Below are 24246 nucleotides of genomic sequence, written 5' to 3'. Positions count from 1 at the left end.
CTTCAAGCATTCTATGAAAACTCAGCTCTCCAGGCAGCTTATTAAAACAGAGTACATGTACAATTAGAACAACAATTCTCAATACAAAATGCAGCTGAAACGTAAAGAAGCAAAGGAGATGCCGGCATACTAGTTGGTGCTTTTTGAAGAGATGTACCATTACTAGAGAGAAGACTTGTGTGTATAGATGGTTGCTGAGTAGGAGACAGCTGTAATAGAAGTGCCAAAAATGAGGGCTGTGCCAACAAGAGGGAAGAGGGCCCTGCTCCAAGGAGCTTACAATCTAGAGGGAAGGGGGAGATAGACAGGGGTGGATTGGCCCACCGGGAAACCGGGCCATTTCATGGTTGGCGGGTCCAGATTTTCACGATTGTGCTGCCAGGGCTGGTCCTATCAGTGCCTGTGCTGGCGTCATTCCATATGCGTCGACCCGCCGTCGGCCATATTTATTTTAGGCTATGGTGCCCTTCTATGTGAGCAGGCTGAGGCCGCTGCTGATGACGTCACCTGCGAGTGGACTTCAGTGGTGCGGCGGATGGAAGCGGCTGCAGCTGCAGCCTGGAAGCTGGTCAGTAACACACACCCCCCCCCCCCGGGCAGCAGCGTTACCACAACCCCCCCCCCCGGGTGGTAGCGGCAACATCCAAGCCCCCCCCCCCTCCCTACACCTCCACCCCCCCGGGCCGCTTGCCGAAAGTTCCCAGGCCGGAATGCATTGCCAATCCGCCCCTGGAGACAGACACATGACACGAGGCACAAGCAAGGTGGCCTGAAGTAAGCAAGGCAGGGAAGGGCAAGGCATGTTACAAATAAATACATAAACATGATCTAAGCATTCTATTGGCTAATGCATATTTTAGCAGTTACTGTACTAAGACAAAGCAGGTGCAAAATGTCAGCGAAACAACATACCGAAGTTCAACTTTACCACAGGCATTAATGTCACTGAACTTTTTCATACCTCCCATCTTTCTAAATATAGGAATCTGGACACCTGTACTCAGCAAAGCCATGTAGTCCAGGTATGGGGGAGTGGCATCCACAAAAGGGGTGTGGCCTTACTGGAAGCCGCGCCACTTGCCATGCCTCCATTGTCCTCACGTTGGGGGCATACCCAGTGCTCTATGTGGTATACTTTTCTGTACTCTCTGTGTCTGTGTGTCAGACACAACACATGACTTTTAATACAGCCGCTGATCGCCGAAGTGACGTCATGTGATGTCAACCGCTCACCCTGAGCAGGCATTCAGCCACCTGCATTCCCAGGGGAACGCCCAGCATTTTCATGGGGATGCCCGTTCCTGTGCTCCAGCCCGATGTCCGCCCCCGCCCACCCCCTTCGGAGCGAACAACCATTTGCTCCCAGGGTCCGCACATTTGCAATTAAACTCACACGCAGACCCTCCACCATTTGAACGGGGCCAAATTTGGCCCCGGCCGATTAAAGTTCAATCACCCACTAAAAGTACAATGCAAAATAAAATAGCTGAAATGCCATTTTCCTCCATACCAATACAAGAACCATCCAGATTCTATTTATTTTACCGTAAGGACAAATATCTAAAATGTCTTTACAAGCTTACTAAGATGGAGTGTAGAGGGTTATTCATAAACAAAATACAGTTGGTTTATAGCACATTGTAACGTATGATTATCACATGGTGAGGACAAATATTTAATCATCATCAATAACAATTCTGCCAAAAGTGACACATTCATTGTCAGCTGAGTATGAGAACATTGTGTGTGAGAGTAAATAACTCATATCGTACGTATAAAGGGAAGAGACATACATGTTACACTACATACAAAGAGAAGGCTACAGCTACAGATCCAAGTCCCATCGTGCTCCGTGTGACAGAAGACAAGAGGATGGAAGCCAGACCTGACCTGAAGCTTTACCATGTGCACGGGATGGATTCCAGGGATTACCTGAACTCTTTTTTTGAGGCAGAAAGTGCATTCAGGGATGAATCCGTGGTGTTTGTTATGGAGAAGGTGCACAGCGCATTAGCAACAGGTCCGTATTCAGTTTACATTGTTTCCTCAGATATATACAGTAGCATGGTTATTGTATATGACTGCTGTTATAGTGTACAGGGTGAATACATTGCTCCACAGTTCTGCGTAATGGGAACAGGTGAAACGATGCTCTGAAGAAACTGATTTACCAGGGAAATAGCACACAGGATATTCCCTCAGCAAGTGCTTTGGATGCACATTGATCTTCTGCAGACCATTATTACATCCTCCTCCATGTGTTTGGCACTCACCATCGGCAACACTCTGGTAACTTCGTATTCTATCTCCTACTCCCAGACAGATCCAAACAGGTGAGAAGCCGACTACTTACCGAGGTATCATCGAGGTAGAGATTGGGCAGGCTCCATCTTTGCAGCCGCCGGCCCTCACCAGGGGCATGCGTGCACAAGACGCTTATATGTGCCCCATGGCTACAGATCTTGCTCCGCTGCCCGCCACCTTCCCCAGTGCCCCTCATCTCTCCGCTGTCCCCCCTATCCCTGCCCGTCTCCCTGAAGAGGAGACGGGCAGGATGCCGCCGCGGCACCGTCCTAAGACTGGGACGTGCGTGTGAGATGCACGAGCGTCCCAGTCAGATGGAGCACCTCTGCGCCGGCGATCGCCAGCACAGGCATGCTGGCGATCCCTGGCCAAGGTTTAGAGATGCTCCATCTGTATCTCCACTGAGCCATTTCTCCTGGAGAGGAGCAGAAGAATGTAGGAAGGTGTGCCATTTACTGTATCAAGGAACTTTTTTGTACTATTTTACACCTATGGTTACATATTTTTCAATATGATTATATTCGTTAGGTAGTATGTGTATATTCTTTATGTGACCCCTATACAAGTTTTTAAATGTATCACAAATGCCACAATGTTACATTGTATACATATAGGATGGTACCGGCCATGGGCAGAAGACAGTAGAATCACAATGCCCAGATTCCTGACACATGGGGGATAAGAATTCTATCATTTGCTACCCTATAACCCATCCCCACCCAGCCTATCTCTGACCCTCCCTTCCTATAGCCTAACCCTTTCCCACCCAGAATACCTCTAATCCTCCCTTCCTATAGCCTAACTCTAACCCTTCCCCACCCAGCCTAACTCTAACCCTCTATTCCTATAGCCTAACCTGTCCCCACCCAGCCTATCTCTATCCCTCCCTTTCTATAGCCTTACTCTAACCCTTCCCCACCCAGCCTATCTCTAACCCTCCCTTTCTATAGCCTAACTCTAACCCTTCCCCACCCAGCCTAACTCTAACCCTCTCTTCCTATAGCCTAACCCATCCCCGCCCAGCCTAACTCTAACCCTCTCTTCCTATAGCCTAACCTATCACCACCCAGCCTATCTCTGACCCTCGCTTCCTATAGCCTAACCCTCCCCCCAGCTTATCTCTAACCCCCCTTCCTATAGCCTAACCCTTACCCACCCAGAATACCTTTAATCCTCCCTTCCTATAGCCTAACCCTTACCCCAGCCTATCTCTAACCCTCCCTTCCTATACCCTAACTCTAACCCTTCCCCACCCAGTCTAACTCTAACCCTCCCTTCCTATAGCCTAACCCATCCCCATTTAGCCTAACTCTAACCCTCCCTTTCTATAGCCTAAAACTTCCCCCAGCCTATCTCTAACCCTCCCTTCCTATAGCCTAACTCTTCCCCCCAGCCTATCTCTAACCCGCTTTTTCTATAGCCTAACCCTCCCCCAGCCTATCTCTGACCCTCCCTTCCTATAGCCTAACCCTTCCCCCAGCCTATCTCTAACCCTCCCTTCCTATAGTCTAACCTTTCCCCACCCAGCCTATCTCTAACCCTCCCTTCCTATAGCCTAGCCCTTCCCCACCCAGACTCTAGTCCTCCCATAGTGCTTATCCATAACCTTCCAATCTTGGGGGTAAATTAACTTAGATGGCATTTCTAATGGAGATGGGATGTTGCCCATAGCAACATCCCATGCACTGTGCTGTCTTCCATCGCCATTGGCCTGCTTACCTTGGTCCATGACAGTCCCATAAAGACTGGCAGCACTGCACTTTCTTAAGATTTTCTTCACATCTGTTGGTGCAGTGCCTGGGATATACCTGTACTCCCCATTTTGTCTTTTCCTGCTTACGTACAGATGTCCCAGGCGTCTCTTATGATAAAGGGAAAGGTGATTACGCAGAAGCAAAACAGTCTGGGTTACAAAAATGACAGTTTGCAGCTGATTGGCTGCTGTATTATCAACAGACACTTTATAGTCTCTCCAGGTTTAATAAATCTGCTCCTCAGTATTATACCATGAAACATACATCATGAAATCCCTGTATTCAGTATGTGGCCAATGCTGGGGGACACATTATCTTTATTTGCCATTGACGCACTATAATTGTATATATATATATATATATATATATATATATATATATATATATATATATATATATATATATATATATATATATATATATATATATATATATATATATATATATATACTAGATACCCTGCTCGAAGCAGATGCTTCGAAAGCTAGTCTGCTACCTTGTGATTGCCTCTGTGCTTGTGCATGTGTGAGAGAGAAAGAGATGTAAATTCACTCGCTGCCAACAGATGGCAGTGTTTCGGAGACACACAATTGGACACTAGACATACAGAGAGCCATCCTCACCTAGCCCTTTAATAGGACTAAGTGAGCCAGAGCTGTTGGACTTAATCCTCTGCTAATCCCCCACTGTATGTATTGTTTTGCAGCTGAGAACAATAGATGATATTAAGCCTTGGCTCACCATGGCTCTCCAGAGAAGGCTAGTTGAAGAAGGCTCCATCTGTATATATATATATACCTGCTGTATTATATATATATATATATATATATATATATATATATATATATACAAGCACTTACCTCCCTTTTGTGGAGGGATGTAAAAGAAACCAGCACTCACACGTAGTTTTAGAAAAAACGAAGTGTATTAAAGCATGTCAAAAAGAAAGCATACACCAGCTGTTCCCAAGGGAACAGCTGGTGTATGCTTTCTTTTTGACATGCTTTAATACACTTCGTTTTTTCTAAAACTACGTGTGAGTGCTGGTTTCTTTTACATCCCTCCACAAAAGGGAGGTAAGTGCTTGTATTATTGCTTATATGGGACCCTGCACCGCAAACCGGGAATACCAACAGTGAGTGCCACCTTGTTACACCTAATCTATATATATATATATATATATATATATATATATATATATATATATATATATATATATATATATATATATATATATGAAGAATCGGGTGGGCACTCGTAAGATTTTTCACTCTGCGCGGCGGCAGGTTTAGAGGTGAATGAGTTGAGGACACAAGTTTAGTGGGTCAACGTTTCGGACTCCTGGCCCTTTATCAAGACAAAGGGCCAGGAGCCCGAAACGTTGACCCACTAAACTTGTGTCCTCAACTCATTCACCTCTAAACCTGCCGCCGCGCAGAGTGAAAAATCTTACGAGTGCCCACCCGATTCTTCATATACAGATCCCCACCAGGATTGTGTGGCACCAAAGTCTTTGTCCTCCAACAGTGAGTGCCGGGAATCCCTTTATATATATATATATATATATATATATATATATATATATATATATATATATATATATATATATATAATGTTACATTCCTCCTTATCTGAGTCTTTCCCCGCAGGCCACATTAAAGGAGAAACTTTGATTGACATCAGCTTGGGATCCTTTGTTCACCATCTTTTTGGATTTAATGAATATTTTGAAGAGATCACAATACTAAAACCAACAGACTCCTGTATTATGGAACTCAACAAATGGGTGGACACTCGCATGGGGGCGTTTGATTGGACTCATGCAACTAAGATTGCTGCCGAGCTGGCAGGTGTCAGGTAAAATATGATTGTAATCATGTAAGAACATAAAGAATAGCTCACATGAAAACAAATAATTCTAACAATCACATAATATATCAGGTCACTGTTACAGATTTCATGGAGATGAGAGAGTTACTGTATCTACTGTACTGTAAGTGCAAACCCCTTTTTAGTGCCATGTCTTTGTCATTTATTTATATTATCCTCTGACAGTATAATTTTAATTCCAACACTCATATATACTTACCTTGTTCCTGGTGCTACTAGATCCACTTACTCAAATAAAACCGACTTCTGTACATGAGAGGGGGGGATCTATACTCACCTAGCATTGCGATGATCAGTCCACTCCTACAGTAGCATCCAGGTGAATAAAAATAATGACAAAATAATTTCTCAAACCAGGCTGGACCTAGAGGAGATATAGGAGAATACACATACAGCCTTTCTCCAATTGTTGCAAAGATAGGTGAGTATGAATTCTCCCCTCCCCACAAGTAGATAATCCTCCTTGGATAAGTGGACCACGCGGCACCTAGGACAAGGTAAGCTTATGTGAGCATTTGTTCTGCCAATGATGTGTGTATGTGAGATGGGTGTTGGGGCGGTGCGGTGTGGTGCCTGCTGCCGTGCAGGTGTCTCTGGACCACTTACCTGGTGCCGCACCCTCTCACCTTTAGGCCGTGTCAAACCACGGTCCTGGAAACTCCGGCACCCGGACACGATGGATCTTCTTCCCGATAGATTCCTCTGCCTGTATTCCTCGCCATACTGTCAGGAACAAAAGGGTGGTTAAGAAGGCTCCACAATTCACCTCACAGAGGGTTGAATGCGGAGGGGGTTATGGATGGCCGTGACCTTCACCGGCTGGGTGAATGGTCATCATTGGCCGAAGCCTTAGCCACCCAGTTTCACCAATAGGCGCTTGCACACCCAAGTGTTTAGATAGGGGACTCACTCGTCTATCTACAGTCCCTAAGCCGTAACGTAAGGGAAGAGGAAACAGACAAACGTGGAGTATACTCACTTCCGGGCACGTGTCACCTTGACAGACGTTCTCCCACACCTATGGAGGAAACACAGCCTCCCTAACCTATAGCTTTCCTACACAAGGCTAATAAACATGTACACACACTTCTCAATTCTACATCAACTCTTATCTAACCAACTAACTCTCACATCAATGGCTATGATATGTAAACAGTAGTGAACCAATATGTCTAAACAACACTAAACAGGTTAGACAAATAACTTAAGTGGATAGACAGAAACAACCTAAAATTATCTCTTGAGCATATCCAGAATCACCTACCATCCCCTTACCTAGAGCTGGCTATGCCCTCAGACATGCCGTCCGGGGTGATGTAGGGGAAACAGCCATTCCCTCTTTCCCTACTAGGTCCGGGCCCTGGGAAGAGGCACCACTGAGCAGGACCTCTCAGGAGAGGATGAAAATCACCCATGACACAGACCCATGTTGCGCAGACCTGGTACGGTGGAATATAGCCCTGGGCCTAGAGCCCTGTAATATGGGCCACGGGCCTTGCACCGGTTGTAGGGCCACGGGCCTAATGACTAACCTAGTGGGGCCAAGGTGGGGTAAGGTACCACGGGCCTAGGGCCCCCACAAAATTGCCAGGAGGGCCCAACAATTACATGCTCCTGGGCCGAGAGGGCTCAACTATATGTCCACAGGCCAAGGGGGCCTGACTAAGCCCATGGGCCTAGTGCCCGAACACCCGGTGGTCTATGGGGATGTGGGGTAGGTGGCTAGTAGTTGCCTACCTGCTGTTGGGAGAGGCCGCAGGGGGAGCTTTGTCAGCTCTTTTGCTTTCCACCCCTGCTGGCCTCTCTACATCCGGCCTCCATCTTCTTCTCTTCCTGCAGAAGGCGCCGGAGATCTTCTTTCTTGACTACGGCATCTTCTGCGGCCGCCGGAGCTGTTCTCCTCGCCGCTGCCGTCCTCTTCTTCCAGCGGCGTCTTCCTTCTTCACGGGCGCTGCTCCGCTGGCATGGGACCCTCCTCCTCCTTTGCCTCCTGGTGGCGCCTGATGCCAGACACTGGGGCGGGGTCGAGGATGGTGTGGTGAGCTCTGATTGGCTCGTCACGGCCGTCTGCCATTGGCTCCCGATTCGGGAGCCCTGATTGGCTCCAGAAGAGCAGGAGGTTTAAGCCGCCGGGGGCGGCATTTCATATTGGTGGCCATTAAGGCGCCAAATTCAAAATGCCGCCACTTCACTGACCTCTGCTGCACTGGCAGCGTTGGGATCGGTGCCTTGATCCCAGCGCTGTCCCTCTCCACTCCACTCCAGCACTGTTGCTGCTCTGGTGCTGGGAGCAGGGGAGCTGTCCCAGCACCGGGGCACATTATTACATGTATACTGTCTTTATTTCAAAATTTATTTTACAGGTGATCTTTAGGTAACAGCAGGCCCTTAATGCATCACATGCTGCTACTTGTAGTTCTCCAAGTACCAACATTAATCTACATTTACCTGAAATGCTATAAACTTGGCGTTCAACACCAATGGGAAATGGGAAAAGCCCCAGGCTTCACCCTAGCCCTTGGGGATGGTGAAAAGGCGGAACGGGTTTATTTGTGTGTTACCCTAATATCTGAGGAATCCCCGACTAGATGGGGGTTGATGCTTTGGTTGGTGTAACCTCATCAAGCAAGTCATTTAGCTTTGACATTATCACACTGCCTTAGTAAGAGCCAAGTGCTGTTTTTTGGAAATTCAGGTGATACCTATAGATGTAGCGCCTCTCAGCCAGCGCTGGGAATCACCAGATGGAGGAGAGGCACTGCACCTGGTGGGGACGTGTGAGCATCTCAAATGTACACGCATCCCCTGCACTCAGCAGCAGGGAGCAGAACCCTTGCCCATCTCCACTTCACGGAGACGGGCAGGATTGGAATGGGGTGCGGGCAGCTATGGGCGAGGCAGCTGGGAGCGGTAGGGAGGCGGTGGAGGCAGCAGGTTCCATCAGAACTGGCACATGAGCATCTGGTGCATGCACGCCCCCTTCTGCTGGATGGCGCAGGTCGGCAGAAAATGATAGAATTGCCAGGAGCAGCTCTGATGCAATGTTCCAATCCCCATACACTACCCAAAATCAAAGTTGTCATGGGGGTCTCTGACATATAGCGCTGATTGGCTATATGAGTGGGATCGCTCTCAGTTAAACAATGGATGGTTTATTTTCCAGAATCTGCTGACGAGCTGGAAGCAAATTATTGCCGAACTTGGCATACACCATAAAGGAGATTACTACACAATGTCTGCCTTCACTAGGAAATTAAAGAAGAAAAGAATGCAGAGTTTATATATCATACAATTGTTTCACTACATTGGCGATTTGAAACATGCACAGTACAGTATAGGACATCTGGTGGACAGAACATAGTATTACACTAACCGGTGTCTGCGCATTATCCTGTAACTGATTATACTGTAACTGATTATGCAACAATGCGAAAATTGCATGATAAGAAGAACAAGTAGGGTTTTTGAGGCACACTTTCCAAGTGATAAAGGAAATGTTAAGAAAAATTAGTGAATTAAGAATTAACTTTTATTTCTTAGAATTAAAATGACAGCTCGTAAATATTATTACAAAAACATATAAGGCATGACATTGCTTGCATGAAGATTGGTCACAATTGTATTAAGCGAAAATGATTAATCAAATGCTTCTCCAACCTTTGCACCTTTACAATGTGAAGTGAGTATGGTATAAATTTCAAAAGGTGTAAATGAAATTGTTGGAGACATAGAGTTAAACGACCCAGGACACAATGCCCCCTGCTGTCCCTATTTTTAGACTAATATTCAATCATTTATAAACGTAACAGACAGTCCTCCAAAAAATGTTCAGATGGCTTCAGGCGACCCAGTGAAGTATGGCTGTATCATGTCGTATAGATGAGAGAGCATCAATGTTATTGGGAGAGCAGAGATAGTCGTCCCTGTTACCTAATTGGCATTGCAGGGAAACCAGACATCCAACAACAAATAAGAGACCCATGTAAGACAGGGTAGAGATAGATAAGAGTGGTGAACTAACAAACAATGACCCACCATCTGCTGCCCACCATCATATGGGATATTGGAGGATGGATGAGAGCGGCAGGACCCTGCGATAGCCCACCTAAAATCTGGGATGAAATTTGATACCCACAAATTCTAAACGAGAAGAGCTATATTTGGCTACCCAATTACATATGGCCAAAATGAAGGAATGTAGCCCATGGTCTACTTACTGGAAGGTGCCCACAGTGTCAATATTGAATAAAACTGGACACCAGAGTGCATTCTGGGGTTAATATGCTGAGATTTTTCAAAACCGTAATTGCCATCAACATCTGTATTTTCACCTTATAAACAATGTAGCATCAATACAGTTAGTAAAGGTGTCAGGATGCTACCAAAGAGAGTCAAAATATAAATAAATTGCAGGGAAAACATTTAACCCAGTTTATTAAGCAAACAGAGTATGGAGTGTGGGTGTATTGCCGTAATAAAAAAGCCCATACAATGGGTGTGGTACAGAGTTCCGACAGTCGGGATCCCTACAGTCATTAGCCCGACGTCGGGATCCCGACTGCCCAGACTCAGGCAGCATGTCGAGCACAACAAAGCCCCTTGCGGGCTCGCTGCACTCACCATGCTGCGGGCATGGTGGCGAGCGTGGACACCCAAGAGGGAGAATAGCCGGTGGCCGTCGGGAACCCATCTGTTGGAGTTTTGACAGTTGGGATAATGACTGTTGGGATCCCGACTGTCGGGACCCCGTCCGGAACCCCATACAACCCCCTCCAACATTTATCAGCGCTAGTGAAGCCGGAAATAGAGTGATTCTGGTGTGTGTTTGCAGTGTTCATCTGGCATGTGATGTAAACCAGCAGTGCTCTGTCCGCACACGGTGACAGATCTGACTGACTGAATACCTGAGGGTCTGGATGTCTGCAGCCGTGAGGGTGTCCATTTGTACTAGCACTGACAGCCCGGCTTTAAGTGTGGCTGTTCGCAGGGAGGGGTGAGTGTGGCTTGGGTTGCTCGACCCCCCACCGATGGCTCAGTAGAGTTGCACCCAACAGTGAAGGCAAACAACTCTACCCTGTTCAGATGTCTGGGTGCATGATCGATTGCCCACGTCTGTGACAAATGCCAGAGGCACGGGTGCCGAATGATATGCGTCCCATGCTGGCAGGGAGGTGAGTGTGTGACTGGCAGTGACTTCCTATTGGCAGTCCCATTGGGAGGTGTTCCCTCCCTCCGGGACGCCTTTCTGCGGGCTGCCGTGCAAAAGCGGCAATTTCGCATGTGCAGTATCAATATCGGTACTGCGCACGTGCTGGTCTCTGTGCCTGTCATTTGTATTTTATAAGATTCCTTCTATGGGCTGTTGCCGGAGCAGCCCATAGAAGCTGGCCGCATGCGCAGTACAGATGTTTGTAGTGCGCATGCACCAGTCACGGCGCCTGTAATCAGAGCACAGGCGCCGGGAACCGGAGAGAAGATGCAGCGGCGGCGTTTGGAGCTACGGCAGCGGTGACAGTGGGAGGGGGTGCCTGAATTGCGGTACCCCCGCTGCAGCCAGAGGCCGCCCGCCTCCCACAAGAAGGTACGAGCCACCACTGGTGAACGGAAGTTCTTCTTGGAGGCTATGATATGATCTTTTGTTTCATTTTCATACAATGCATTTGTCTGAGCACAGCAATGCCACACATTGTAGCTTAGAGCAGGGCCGGTGCTAGGGTGTCCGGCGCCCTCCTGTAAAATCTATATTTGCGCCCTTCCTCTCCTAAAGGGACAGCCCACACAAATAAATGGTGTGGTATCATAAGGAATGATCATAGACCAGTTTAATTACACCTTACAGTAGCACAATCTTATTTACATTACACTGCAGATGGTGCAAATGATTCATAATACACCACATTGTAGCGTCTCTTGTACACAAATCCCACAGAAGTAGTGCCCCTTAAACACAATGCCCACAGTGGTGCCACTAAAAACACCTACAATAATGCCCCTTATACATAATGCCCAGAGTAGCGTCCATTATACATAAAATCCACAGTGGTAATGCACCTTATACACATAATGCCCACAATAGTAGTGATGTAAGGTGTGAGGAGAGCAGAAGAGGTATAAGAAAGGGGATCCACGAGAAGGGGAAAGTGAGTTGTCAGTGGAACAAGGGAAAAGTGGCTGCTGTTGGAAAATGGATAAAGAATAGAAATGATAAAAGATAGGAAAAGGAAAAAAAGATATAAGGGAGAAAGCCAGATACTGGGCAGAGAGAGGGTAGGAGGGCCATATACTCGGCAGAGTGAGGGGGAGGGGCAGCCATATGCTGGGCAGAGAGATGTGGGACAGATGTGGGGAGAGATGCTGGGGAGAAAGTGGGGGGACAGATGCTGGGTAGAGGGGGGCAGTTGCTGGGCAGAGGGATGGAGGGAAATTTGATGGGTGGCGAGAGGGGAAGAGATGATGTGCAGGGAGAGGGGGCAGATAATTGGCAGAGGGGGCAGATGGTGGGGAGATGTGGACAGGTGCTGGGGAGATACTAATAGGGGAGAAAGATTATGGGCAGGAAGATGCGGTATAGATGGGCAGAAAGGGATGGGGGAAAATGTGATGGGCATGGAGAGGGGGCAGATGCTGGGGAGAGGGTGGCAGATGCCGTAAAGAAGCAGATTGGGGGTGCAGATGTGGGGAGAGGGGGCAAATGCTGGGCAGAAAGGGATTAGGGCCAGATGATGGACAGGGAGAGGGGGTACAAATGCTGGGCAGAGATAGGGAGATATGCTGGGCAGATAGAGAGGGGGAGATATTCTGGGCAGAGAGGGGAGATATGCTAGGCAGAGAAAGATGGGGCAGATACTTGGCAGGGAGTGGGGGGCAGATACTGGGCAGGGAGAGAGGGGCGGGCACTGGGCAGAGAGAGAGGGGGAGATATGCTGGGCAGAGAGAGAGGGGGAGATATTCTGGGCAGAGAGAGAGGGGCAGATACTGGGCAGGGAGAGGGGGCAGGTACTGAGCAAGGAAAGGGGGACAGTTGGTGGGCAGGGAAAGGGGGGACAGATGGTGGGCAGGGAAAGGGGGGACAGATGGTTGGCAGGGTAGGGGGGGATAGATGGTGGGCAGGGAGAGGGGGGACAGATGGTGGGCAGGGAGAGGGGGACAGATAGTGGGCATGGAGTGGGGGGACAAATGGTGGGCAGGGAGAAGGGGACAAATGGTGGGCAGGGAGAAGGGGACAGATAGTGGGCAGGGGATGGGGGGACAGATGGTGGGCAGGGAGAGGGGGGACAGATGCTGGGCAGGGAGAGGGGGGACAGATGGTGGGCAGGGAAAGGAGGGACAGATGGTGGGCAGGTAGAGGGGGGACAGATGGTGGGCAGGGAGAGGGGGACAGATAGTGGGCAGGTAGTGGGGGACAGATGGTGGGCAGGGAGTGGGGGGACAAATGGTGGGCAGGGAGAAGGGGACAGATTGTGGGCAGGGAGAAGGGGACAGATGGTGGGCAGGGAGAAGGTGGACAGATGCTGGGCAGGGAGAGGGGGACAGATGCTGGGCAGGGAGAGGGGGGACACTCAGATGATGGGCAGAGAGTTGGGGGCAAACAGAGGGGGACAGATGCTGGACAGGGAGTGGGTGGTAGATGTAGAGAGAGAAAGAGAGAGGAGAGAGAGAGAGAGAGAGAGAGAGAGAGAGAGAGAGAGAGAGAGAGAGAGAGAGAGAGAGAGAAAAGCTGCAGAGACAGTGGAGGCAGGACACAACACTCACAGACAGGTCCATGCTGACAGTCAGATCCTCCATGTTTCATGGATCAGAGGAGCTCCTTCAATCAGGTTTTTTTCTATTCAGCATGTGCCAAGCTCCTCCAATCACAGCTTGGCACATGCTGTCCTGGCTCTGATGATGACATGAGGGGGGAGGTGCTCGGCACCGCAGTCACCAGTGAGGAAGGTGCGGGGACATCCCCTGCTGCTGCTGCTACTGTATATCACAACGTAAGTTCTCTCTCCCCTCTGCTGCCGGTGCTGCTGCTTGCGCTACACTGTCACTGACAGGCGCAGCAGCAGCTGGTAGTGCCTTACATCAATACACACAGTGGCAGAGCTGCAGGGAAGGGAGAGAGCGCCTTTACAGCCCAGCGCCTCCCTGCTTTGCAGGCTCTGCTGAGTGGGCAGCGCCGGCCCTGGCTTAGAGGTACTGTGCTGATTAGTCTGTGTGTATAAGTCAGTGAACTGTATGAATCAGTGAACTACTGAACTACTGAGACGGAGAGGAGTGAATGGAACTAATCTAGATTTTTACACAGAGTAGGCATTTCTAATACAAGCTCATTGTAGGAGTTATAGTCTTGTTAGAATTCAGGCATGTTTAATAAATCAGATTATATAATATTGTAGAAAAGCATTAACTTATACAGCAACCTTATAGTGACATATTTAGCTCTGCAATATTAATCCTATTGTTGTTACTAATTTGTATTTCCATAATATGCAGTAAAAGACCTAAATTCAGAATATTTTAATGCAGGAGGATCCCGCCTCCTGCAGCCCTGCACAGCCTGTGGCTCTGACAATCACTGAGCTTCAGGCATCTACTTAGCACACTATGGGACAGCTGAGCCATTGCACTACTGTGCGGTGCTTACGGCTCAGCTGTCACTGAACTGAATCAGGGCATCGGGTACAGGGCAGCCGAGAGGAATGGCGGACCCCAGTAAAATTTTGGGGGCGTGGCCTAAGTGTGGGAGGTGCGGCCACAGCTAACTTGAATAAAATCCTGAAAAAACATTTGAAAAAACAATATGATGTGTGTACAGTAGAAGACACAACTAGCCAAGCAATAACGTGTGAACACTACATGAATAAGAAGTAGCTGTCCAGGGTAAAAAATGTTAGTAACATACTTTCCACATGAAGAACACATAAGGGAGCACAAAAGTAATTGATAGATACAAGTAAAGTGTTTATTTTTTAGGTGATTTGTTTTGTAGCTGAAGCATGAAAAAAAGTGAAACGTACAATTCTGCAATGACGCTTGTACCTATTGTGTTATATAATGGTTTCTTTTTTAGTGATGAAGAACAAAAAAAGGAAGAAAAGTTAAAGGAAAAAATTAAACGCATTGTGAAATGTGACATCAGCAAAGAGAATCTCACGGATCCTGTGGTGTTACCACAAGCCGACTGTCTGGTGACTGCCGGGATGCTGGAAGGGGTTAGTCAGGACCAAGAAGATTACATCAGAAACCTGAGGAATATGTCAGAGATGCTTAAACCTGAAGGATTCCTTATTGTTATTGGAGTCTTAAATGCCACATATTACACTGCTGGTAATGATAGGCTACATGTATTTAGTTGTGGAGAAAATTTTGTAAGAAAGACCCTCACCGATGAAGGATTTGTCATTATCTCCTGTGAGTTACTTGATAGAAAGGTAGAGAGTGATCTCACAGATTATAAACAAATGATGGTCCTTACAGCGGTCAAGGGAAATATTTAGGATGTGGGTGGTGCCATTGGCCCTTATTCTGGTTGGTGCGGTAATATCCGCGTGCGTTCGGGCCGCCGATGTTTTGTGTCTGCGCATGTGCGAGTGGGGCGTACGGCAAAATCCCGCATGAAATGTGAACACTTGAACAGGGGGTGGAGAGGGGCGTGAAGGGCTATTTGGGCTCATTACCATATGCATACGCCCCGCGTTTCATGGGCGTTCCCATGCAAACGCTGGGCGTACGTATGGTAATGCGGCCGTGACGCACGTGTAGGGGGCGGACATATGACATTGCCGGATGTCAGCTGCCCGCCCAGATCCCTGCTTTTGCACGGAAAAATGTCCGTGTGGTCTGAGGTTGCGGGAGCTGGTGGACCACTCGGTCCTGCATTCGATGGTCTGCAACCATCGAATGATGGGGGAGGTTCCCTGAGATGGAGGAGGTGTATTCCATGAAAAATACACGTGCGGTCCGTTCGGCCAGCTTCTTACCGCGTACGGACGGAGTTGGCGATCCGTATGGAAGGCGGGATTTCGCACGCACGGTCCAGGCCGCATATTCGGATCCGGCCGCACCGATCAGAATAAGGGCCATTGTCTGGATGATTCCTTCAAATGTTTCCAAATGTAACAATTTATCTACTCTAGTTATTTGCTTTTTTGTGGAATAAAGTTTATTTAAAACAGACAGCTGCACAACTCTAATCAATAAGGTCTACCGTGGACACAATCCAGCACAACAGAAGTGACGTGCAATATTTAGAGAGGTACAGTGTTATTTTGAATGCACTCCCATATCTCCTACCATTGAGGATATATTTAGCAGTGACTCCCATATAATACAACCGCTGCTTGATTCTCACAACTGGATAAAAAGTATTTTAAAGATCCAGCACACCTCGGATCTATACCACCGGGCCACCGGCTCCATATGTTTATAAATGGACACATTCACTTTGATTTTTAATATTGACTTATTCTTTGAAAGCTTCCATTTTTTTCATATCTCTTATATATTTGGCTACATCTGTCACTCAAAGTGTGTCTGAAGCTGTAACGCTGGGTGGAGCCTCTGACTCACATGACTGACTCACATGACTGACTCACATGACAGTGAGCCCACAGACAGTGCCAGACACCCTCTGCCTCTCCATGTTACACAGCAAAGACACAGCTACTCACCAGACACACCAGGTGAGCGCCCCACACCTCCATACCTCCCAACATGACCCTCTCCAGGAGGGACAGAATGCTCTGTTTGTGGACTTCCATCTTAATATATGATTGTCATCACCTGTCATTTTAAACAGGGTAATTGATAAGAAAGGTGTTTAAGCACAGGTGATGGTAATCCATTCACGGCAACCCCACGATTAAATGGCACATGCAAAACACTGACATGGCTATGGTCGACAATGAAAAAGGTTGACATGAGTTTTTGAAGATTTATTTTTCATTTTTTCAATGTTTTCATATTCATTCTCATGTGTCGACATGGACACCAATTAAGTGCCACCCTTATGTCAACATTTACATGTGTTGACCTTTCTGTGTTGATTTTTTCTTGTGGCAATTCGCGGCACCCCCCGGCGACCCCCCTCCCGCGATTCACAGCAACCCCCCCCCAATTCGCGGCGACTCCCGCGATTTGCGGCCCCACCCCGTGACACACCCCCTCCTGCGATTCGTGGCACCCCGCAACCCCCCCTCCCACGATTTGTGCCAACCCCCCAGGCCCCCCCTTCCTCGCGGTACCCCCCACCCCCTGCGACCCCCCCTACCGCGATCCCCCTTGTCATTGCGGCAACCCCCCACCCCTGCGACCCACCCTCCCACGATTCACTGCAACCCCCCGCGTCCCCCCCTCCCACGATTCGCGGCACCCACACCCCCCCCCCCGCAACCCCCCCTCCCGCAATTCACGGCATCCACCCACGACCCCTCCTCCCGTGATTCGCGGACACACCTCACCTCCTCCCCCCCCCCCCCCCACCCCCGCTCGCGATTCACGGCAACCCCAGGATTAAATGGCACATGCAAAACACTGACACGGCTATGGTCGACAATGAAAAAGGTTGACATGAGTTTTTGAAGATTTATTTTTCTTTTTTCAATGTTTTCATATTCATTCTCATGTGTCGACATGGACACCAATGAAGTGCCACACTTATGTCAACATTTACATGTGTTGACCTTTCTGTGTTGATTTTTTCTTGTAGCAATTTTTTTACAGTGACAACTATGTGCGCGTCAACCTACACATCATCAACCAATTCTTTGTATAATATATAACACCTGTTCTGTTTTACTGTAGGTGTTTTAAGTCAGATCTTTTACTGCTACTATTACTGTTTATGTAAATGCATTCTGAATGACAGCAACATCCTACCATCCTTCTACAAGAATATATAACCAACTAGGTGATTTATCGCACCCCGTGCCCCCCCCCCCTCCCGCAATTCACGGACCCCCCGCGTACCCCCCCCCACGATTCACGCCCCCTCCCACGATTCACGTCACCCCCGCACACCCCCCCTCCCTCAATTCGCAACCCCCCCTCCCGCAATTCACGTTCCCTCCCACGCTTTGCAGACCCCCGCCCTCTCCCGGGATTCGCGGACACCTGCGCCCCTCCCTCCCTTGATTCACGGCACCCCCCACGCCCCTCCCACAATTCACGGCACCCCTAAGCCCCTCTTTAGTCCCCCGTATACTCACACACCCCTATCACTACCCAGCTTCCTGCTCTCCTGATTCGTAACTTCCACCACTGGGGAGTCGCTGACGCTGTTTTGGCCACATGCCCCTATCATGCCTCATAGCCCAGCCTCCTGCTCTCATGTACCCTAACTCCCACCCAGTAGGAGGAGACACTGACTCAGGGCCACCATCCTGTACTCCTGTACTGCCACACTGGACCCTCACCCACTGGCAGAAGCTGCACAGTATCTCCCACCCTCCTCTTTAGTCCCCCTTATGTCCACACACCCCTATCACTACCCAGCCTCCTGTTTTCCTGTGTCGTGACCTCAGCCAGTGGGGAGCCGCTGACCCAAAAACACCCTACTATACTATTGCACACACACACCTAAACAACATGCACACACAGCCCCCCCCACACCCACAAATGTCACTGTACCATCCACACTATCAATGTACATCTTACTCTGTAACCGCTTTTTAATTAAACAATACAATACACACCCCTTCCAAATCATATGCTCTCTATTTAACACATTTCACCTATAACTCAAGTTGCAATACAGGCCATCTTTCATACAATTCTAACCATCTTTCTCATATACAAATGTTCACAAATTAAGGGGGCGCAGCCCCTTACGACGGTGTGAAGAGCGCCCGTAGGGCGCGATGAATCACCTAGTATATATATATATTTTTTCTGATCCTGATCCACCTATTATGATCCTAATCCATTTATTAGTATTTTTATTATGTGTACATGAATGTTATATTGTTATCAGTATATTAAATGTTTGATCCATCATATAAAGTATCTGTTATTTTACAGCCCCTAACAGTCTAGCTCCATATTTGTAATTAGTGCAGAGATGATCTATATTCTAGTTTTTGCTATTATCCAAAACTCCAAAAAATGCAATATTCAAAACTACAGATGTGATAGTGACACCTCTGCTTTCTGATGGTTCAATGTACAAACCTTTGCTTAGTAAACAAAAATGTTTGACATGCTGGAGGAAATTTACTAAGATGTGTATTCTACCTCACATGTGATGTTGCTATTGGCAACCAATCAGAATCTACTTCTAGAACATACAGTAGTAGACAGGATCGGATTGGTTGGCCATAGAAACATCACATGTGAAGTAGAATATACATCTTAGTAAATTTCCCACCACTGTATTGTATAAAATTGTACACAGGAGGCTTTTTTTGACTTTCTTGGCTGAACACAAACTTGGTTGTATGCAAAATGTAATCGAAATATTCCATATAATTATATTCAGGCTCTGTGTATAAGGAGTATACGAAACATAAATGCATAGGTCGACATGGTCAAAAGGTTGACACAAGCAAAATATTGACGTGTAAATGTTCAACATGGAACCTGCCTCACGAGCATAACCAGCTCTGGGCTGTTTGAGATGGTGCTGGTTGCAGAAATGCAGGGGAAAAAATGTGGTGTTCCCCTTTATTTCTGAAACAAAAAAACTGAGAATAATAGGGGTCACCGTCCTGTGTATTTTTGATAACCAGCACCGGGCTCCAGCAGCCAGCAATGTCATGCCACAGCCGGGGGAAAACTTTTTATACAAGTTCCCCTGGCCAAAGAATGAAACCATGGCTGTCCAGTTCTACATGGGTCCCTGGGGGGTAATGGGGCCTCCAGGGCACTCATGGTCCAGGCTGAAGCCATGGTCTGTCCCAGGTGCCGCTGGGTGGTGTGTGATGGGCTGATTTTTAAAGTGTTATAAAAATAATCTAAAACAAACTATTGGATTTTGTGGCAGAACTACAAGACCCAAAAAGCCATTTCTGGATGCTGGGATTTGGAGAACCCTAATTTCCAGAATGCAGGGCATTAATGGTACACTGGGATTTGTAGTCCCAACACAAAAACAACATCAAAATAAAAATGCGCACACACCAATTAAAGTTTTAATTTTATTACAATCAACACCCATACCTGCTTACCTACCTTGAAACGTAGGTTTGGTCCTGTAGAACCTAAATGGTACCTGTGAGAAAAAATTATACTTACCACCCCTCTGGCGTAGATTGCATTTTCTAGGTCTGTAGTAGGCATCAAGGGGTTAAAAAAAACAGCATAACCCAAGCCAAACAGACTAAGGAGCTGCAAGTGTGATTACACTTGCAGCTCCTCCTCAAGCCTATTAGCCTTCAGGGGAGCATCAATCCAGATAGACTGTTGCGGCTCCATAGACATGCATGTTATGAATTTAACAGGGCGTCTATGTCCGGTTCCCAAAACAGATACCTATGTTTAAGTCTTAATATAGGCATCTATGTTGGGAACTGGCTACTCAGGCTGACTCCAGTCAATTGGGGTCAACCACAAATGGCTGCTTATGTTTGTGGGCCTGTTTTTTTTTAATTATTAATTTATTCTTCTTAGTTTTGCACAGAGAAGCATGAAATAAGATCTGGGGAATAAGGTGTATATGGAGTAGGCAGCATTTTACTGAAACTTCTTCTCCCTGGGACAGCAGTAGTAGTGCAGGTACGCATCAAGCACACCGAGCTGCAACATCAGCTACCACTGGGATCCAGTGACCATCAAGCAGTATGGTTCAAAATAAAGACAGAGACTGACTCAGCGCACACAAAAACAAAGGTGTTAGATTTTAGGAAGGCTGATTTTGTAGAGATGGGAAACTCTGTAAGGGATTCTTTGGCAGAGTGGAAGAATTTGGAAGGAGTGCAGGATAAGTGGGAAAAAATAAAAAGTGCAATTCTAAAAGCAACAGAACTTTGTGTCAAAAGAGTTAGGAAAAACACAAGAAAAAGAAAGCCATTGTGGTTTGCAAAAGAAGTAGCAAGTATTGTGAAAGCAAAAAAGTTGGCCTTTAAGAAATTTAAGCAGACGCAGAAGAATGAGGACAAAGAGGTGTATCTTGTTAGACAGAAGGAGGCTAAGAAGATAATCAGATGTGCAAAAGCACAGGCTGAAGAGAAAATGGCCTAGTCAGTGGGTAAAGGGGGGAAAACTTTTTTTAGGTATATAAGTGAAAGGAGAAAAACAAAAAGTGGAATAATTAGACTGAAGACAGAGAGTGGAAGTTTTCTTGAGGGGGACAATGTAATAGCAGATAATATTAATAATTATTTCTGCTCAGTATTCACTGCTGAAAGAGAGGGGTAGGGGCCACAGTTAAGTTGCAAGTATAGTCAGAAAACTGAGGGAGAGACAAGTACATTTACAGAGGAGAAAGTCCTCACAGAACTCTCAAAACTGAAAGTGGATAAATCAATGGGGCCAGATGGGATACATCCAAGGATACTAAAAGAGCTTAAAGGGGAGCTGGTAAAACCAATAACAGAATTATTCAACCAGTCACTAGCTACTGGAGTAATCCCAGAGGACTGGAAAACAGCAAATGTAGTCCCACTGCACAAAAGTGGAAGCAAGGAAGAGGTAAGCAACTATCGACCAGTGAGCCTTACATCAGTAGTAGGGAAATTGATGGAAACACTCTTAAAACAAAGAGTTGTAGAATATCTCAAAACCAGCAATTTACAGGATCCAAAACAGCATGGGTTTACTGGGGGAAGATCATGTCAAACAAATCTTATTGACTTTTTTGACTGGGTGACTAAAGTAATAGATCAAGGTGGGGCTGTAGATGTAGCTTATCTAGACTTTAGTAAAGCTTTTGACACTGTCCCACATCGCAGACTGTTAAATAAACTTGAAAGCTTGGGATTGGATTCTAAGATAGTTGAATGGATAAGAGCGTGGTTGCAGGACAGAAAACAGAGAGTTGTAGTAAACGGAGTACAGTCAAAGGAGGGAAAGGTTACAAGTGGAGTACCCCAGGGATCTGTACTTGGACCGATGCTTTTTAATATCTTTATTGGTGATATTGCAAATGGAATTGAGGGTAAAATGTGCCTTTTTGCAGATGACACAAAGGTATGCAACAGGGTAGACACACCAGGAGGGGTAAAACAAATGATTGAGGATCTAGGCAGATTAGAGAAATGGTCAAGAGAATGGCAACTACAGTTTAATGCCAAAAAATGCAAAATCATGCACTTGGGTCTCAGAAATCCAAAGACTCAATATAGTATAAATGGCACTATAATGAAAACTACTGAGGAAGAGAGGGATCTAGGTGTCACTATTTCAGGGGACTTAAAAGCAGGTAGGCAATGTAACAAAGCAATGAAGAAGGCAAGTCAGATGCTTGGTTGCATAGGGAGAGGTATCAGCAGTAGAAAGAAAGAAGTAATAATGCCACTGTATAGGTCATTGGTACGACCTCACCTAGAGTATTGTGTTCAGTTCTGGAGGCCATATCTCCAGAAGGATATAAATACATTAGAGACTGTACAAAGAAGAGCAACTAAAATGGTGCATGGCCTACATCACAAAACGTACCAGGAAAGACTAAAAGATCTTAATATGTATACTTTAGAGCAGAGAAGGGAAAGGGGGGACATGATAGAAACTTTCAAATATATCAAGGGCTTTAACAAGGTACAGGTGGGAGACATTCTTCACAGGAAGAGGAGCAACAGAACACGAGGACATGCACTGAAACTAGAGGGAGGAAGATTCAGGGGAAATGCGAGGAAGAATTTTTTCACAGAAAGAGTAGTAGATAAGTGGAATAGCCTCCCAACAGAGGTGGTAGAGGCAGATACAGTAGTACAATTTAAACATGCTTGGGATAAGCATATTGATATCCTTACAAAAAAATAAGGATCAAATATGGTTTGAGGTAACATGTTTAAAAAAAGGGGCAGACTAGATGGGCCAAGTGGTTCTTATCTGCCGTCAAATTCTATGTTTCTATGTTTCTATGTTTACCAGGGCTGTCAGCAGGGGACCCACAAAATGTAATGTGTGTCTTTATGCCCCCTAATGCCATTCCTGCCCCCTCAACTCCAAGATTTTTATATAAAGTCTCACTGTCCTCCCTCATGCCCTTCCCCCCATTCACCAGCAGAGTATATGTCTCCATGTCCTCCCCATAATCATCCGAAGAGTATATGCCAATATTTTATCTTTCAATCACCAGCATAGTGTTTGCCTCCATTTACAGATGGAGCCGGCCTCATTCAACGCCGGCACCCGCCAGATCCTCTCCTCTGGTGAGCACCGGCGATAGGGACTGGGAAGTGTGTGCGACTCAGGCGCACATATCACAGTGGCTGGCCAGCATCCCCCTGCCCATCTCCACTTCAGGGAGACGGGCAGGGCTCGGGGGGGGGGGGGGTTGGCCAGCAAGGGGGACCGGCGGCGATGGCGGGTTGCAGCGGGGACCTGGGGCAAGCTCCATTTTCATGGGGCACGCAATCGTCTCATGCGCACGTGCCTCTGTTGGGAACTGGCCACTGCCGAGGGCTGGTGATACTTTTGCCAACCCCTGCAAATACTAGGCCGGCTCCATCTGTACTTCCATTACCCAAAAAAGTTCATGTCTCTAAGCCTTGCCCCTCCAGTCACCTGTGTGTATGTGACCATGTTGCCCAGTGTTTCTATTTTTCCTCTACATATCTTCATGTGTCTGTCCTTTCTTTTCCATCTTTCCTTTGCCTTTTTACCTCATATTACACCTCTTACATTGATCTATCCATCCAATTCTACCATTTATCCTCCAGTGTTACCAGTAGTTTAAACTTATACAGTATATGGTGCTCTGGTGGACACACAGAGAGCGGCCTCATTTGTATATTAGACAAATTAGATAAGATGGTGTTGTACACTGAGCCCTAAGTCCAAATAAAAGGTTAAAATAGGATTAGATGGAATCACTTTGTGAGCAGGAACTATAGTTTTTAAAGGCAATGTCCACTTAATTTCATTGAGATTCAACTAAGACAGAGATTAATGTGACATGTATCTGTGCTTAGTATTTCTGTGGTGATTGTATCGACTCTGATGATCAAAGTAGTATTGATGGATCCTCCTCAGATGACTGAAGATATGAAAGACATACTGTAAGAAAGACATCTTTAAATACTTTCACATATTAGTTGAATATTCATTCTTCTATGATTAGCATTCTTTAATTCCATGTTGTTTTGTTAGTATAATTTATATTCATCAGTAAACTGTATTTTCATATTTAACCATTATGCTGAATTTCAGAGTATAT

The 24246-nt window shown here is 46.7% G+C and overlaps 1 protein-coding gene across 1 annotated transcript; it reads left to right on the top strand.

Annotated features, from left to right (window-relative positions):
* The first annotated feature begins 1731 nt into the window (after positions 1-1731).
* LOC146041644 (indolethylamine N-methyltransferase-like) lies at positions 1732-16109 on the top strand. The gene is made up of 3 exons (XM_083161576.1): positions 1732-2020; positions 5708-5915; positions 15004-16109. The coding sequence occupies exons 1-3, from the start codon at positions 1732-1734 to the stop codon at positions 15428-15430; spliced, it is 924 nt and encodes a 307-aa protein (XP_083017702.1). The 3' UTR covers positions 15431-16109.
* Positions 16110-24246: the final 8137 nt, after the last annotated feature.

The sequence above is a fragment of the Crinia signifera genome, chromosome 19 (assembly GCF_055691185.1).
Source record: "Crinia signifera chromosome 19, ASM5569118v1, whole genome shotgun sequence".
NCBI classification, from domain to species: domain Eukaryota; kingdom Metazoa; phylum Chordata; class Amphibia; order Anura; family Myobatrachidae; genus Crinia; species Crinia signifera.
Note: the sequence above shows the minus strand (reverse complement) of the source record. Positions and strands in the feature narration are given on the sequence as shown.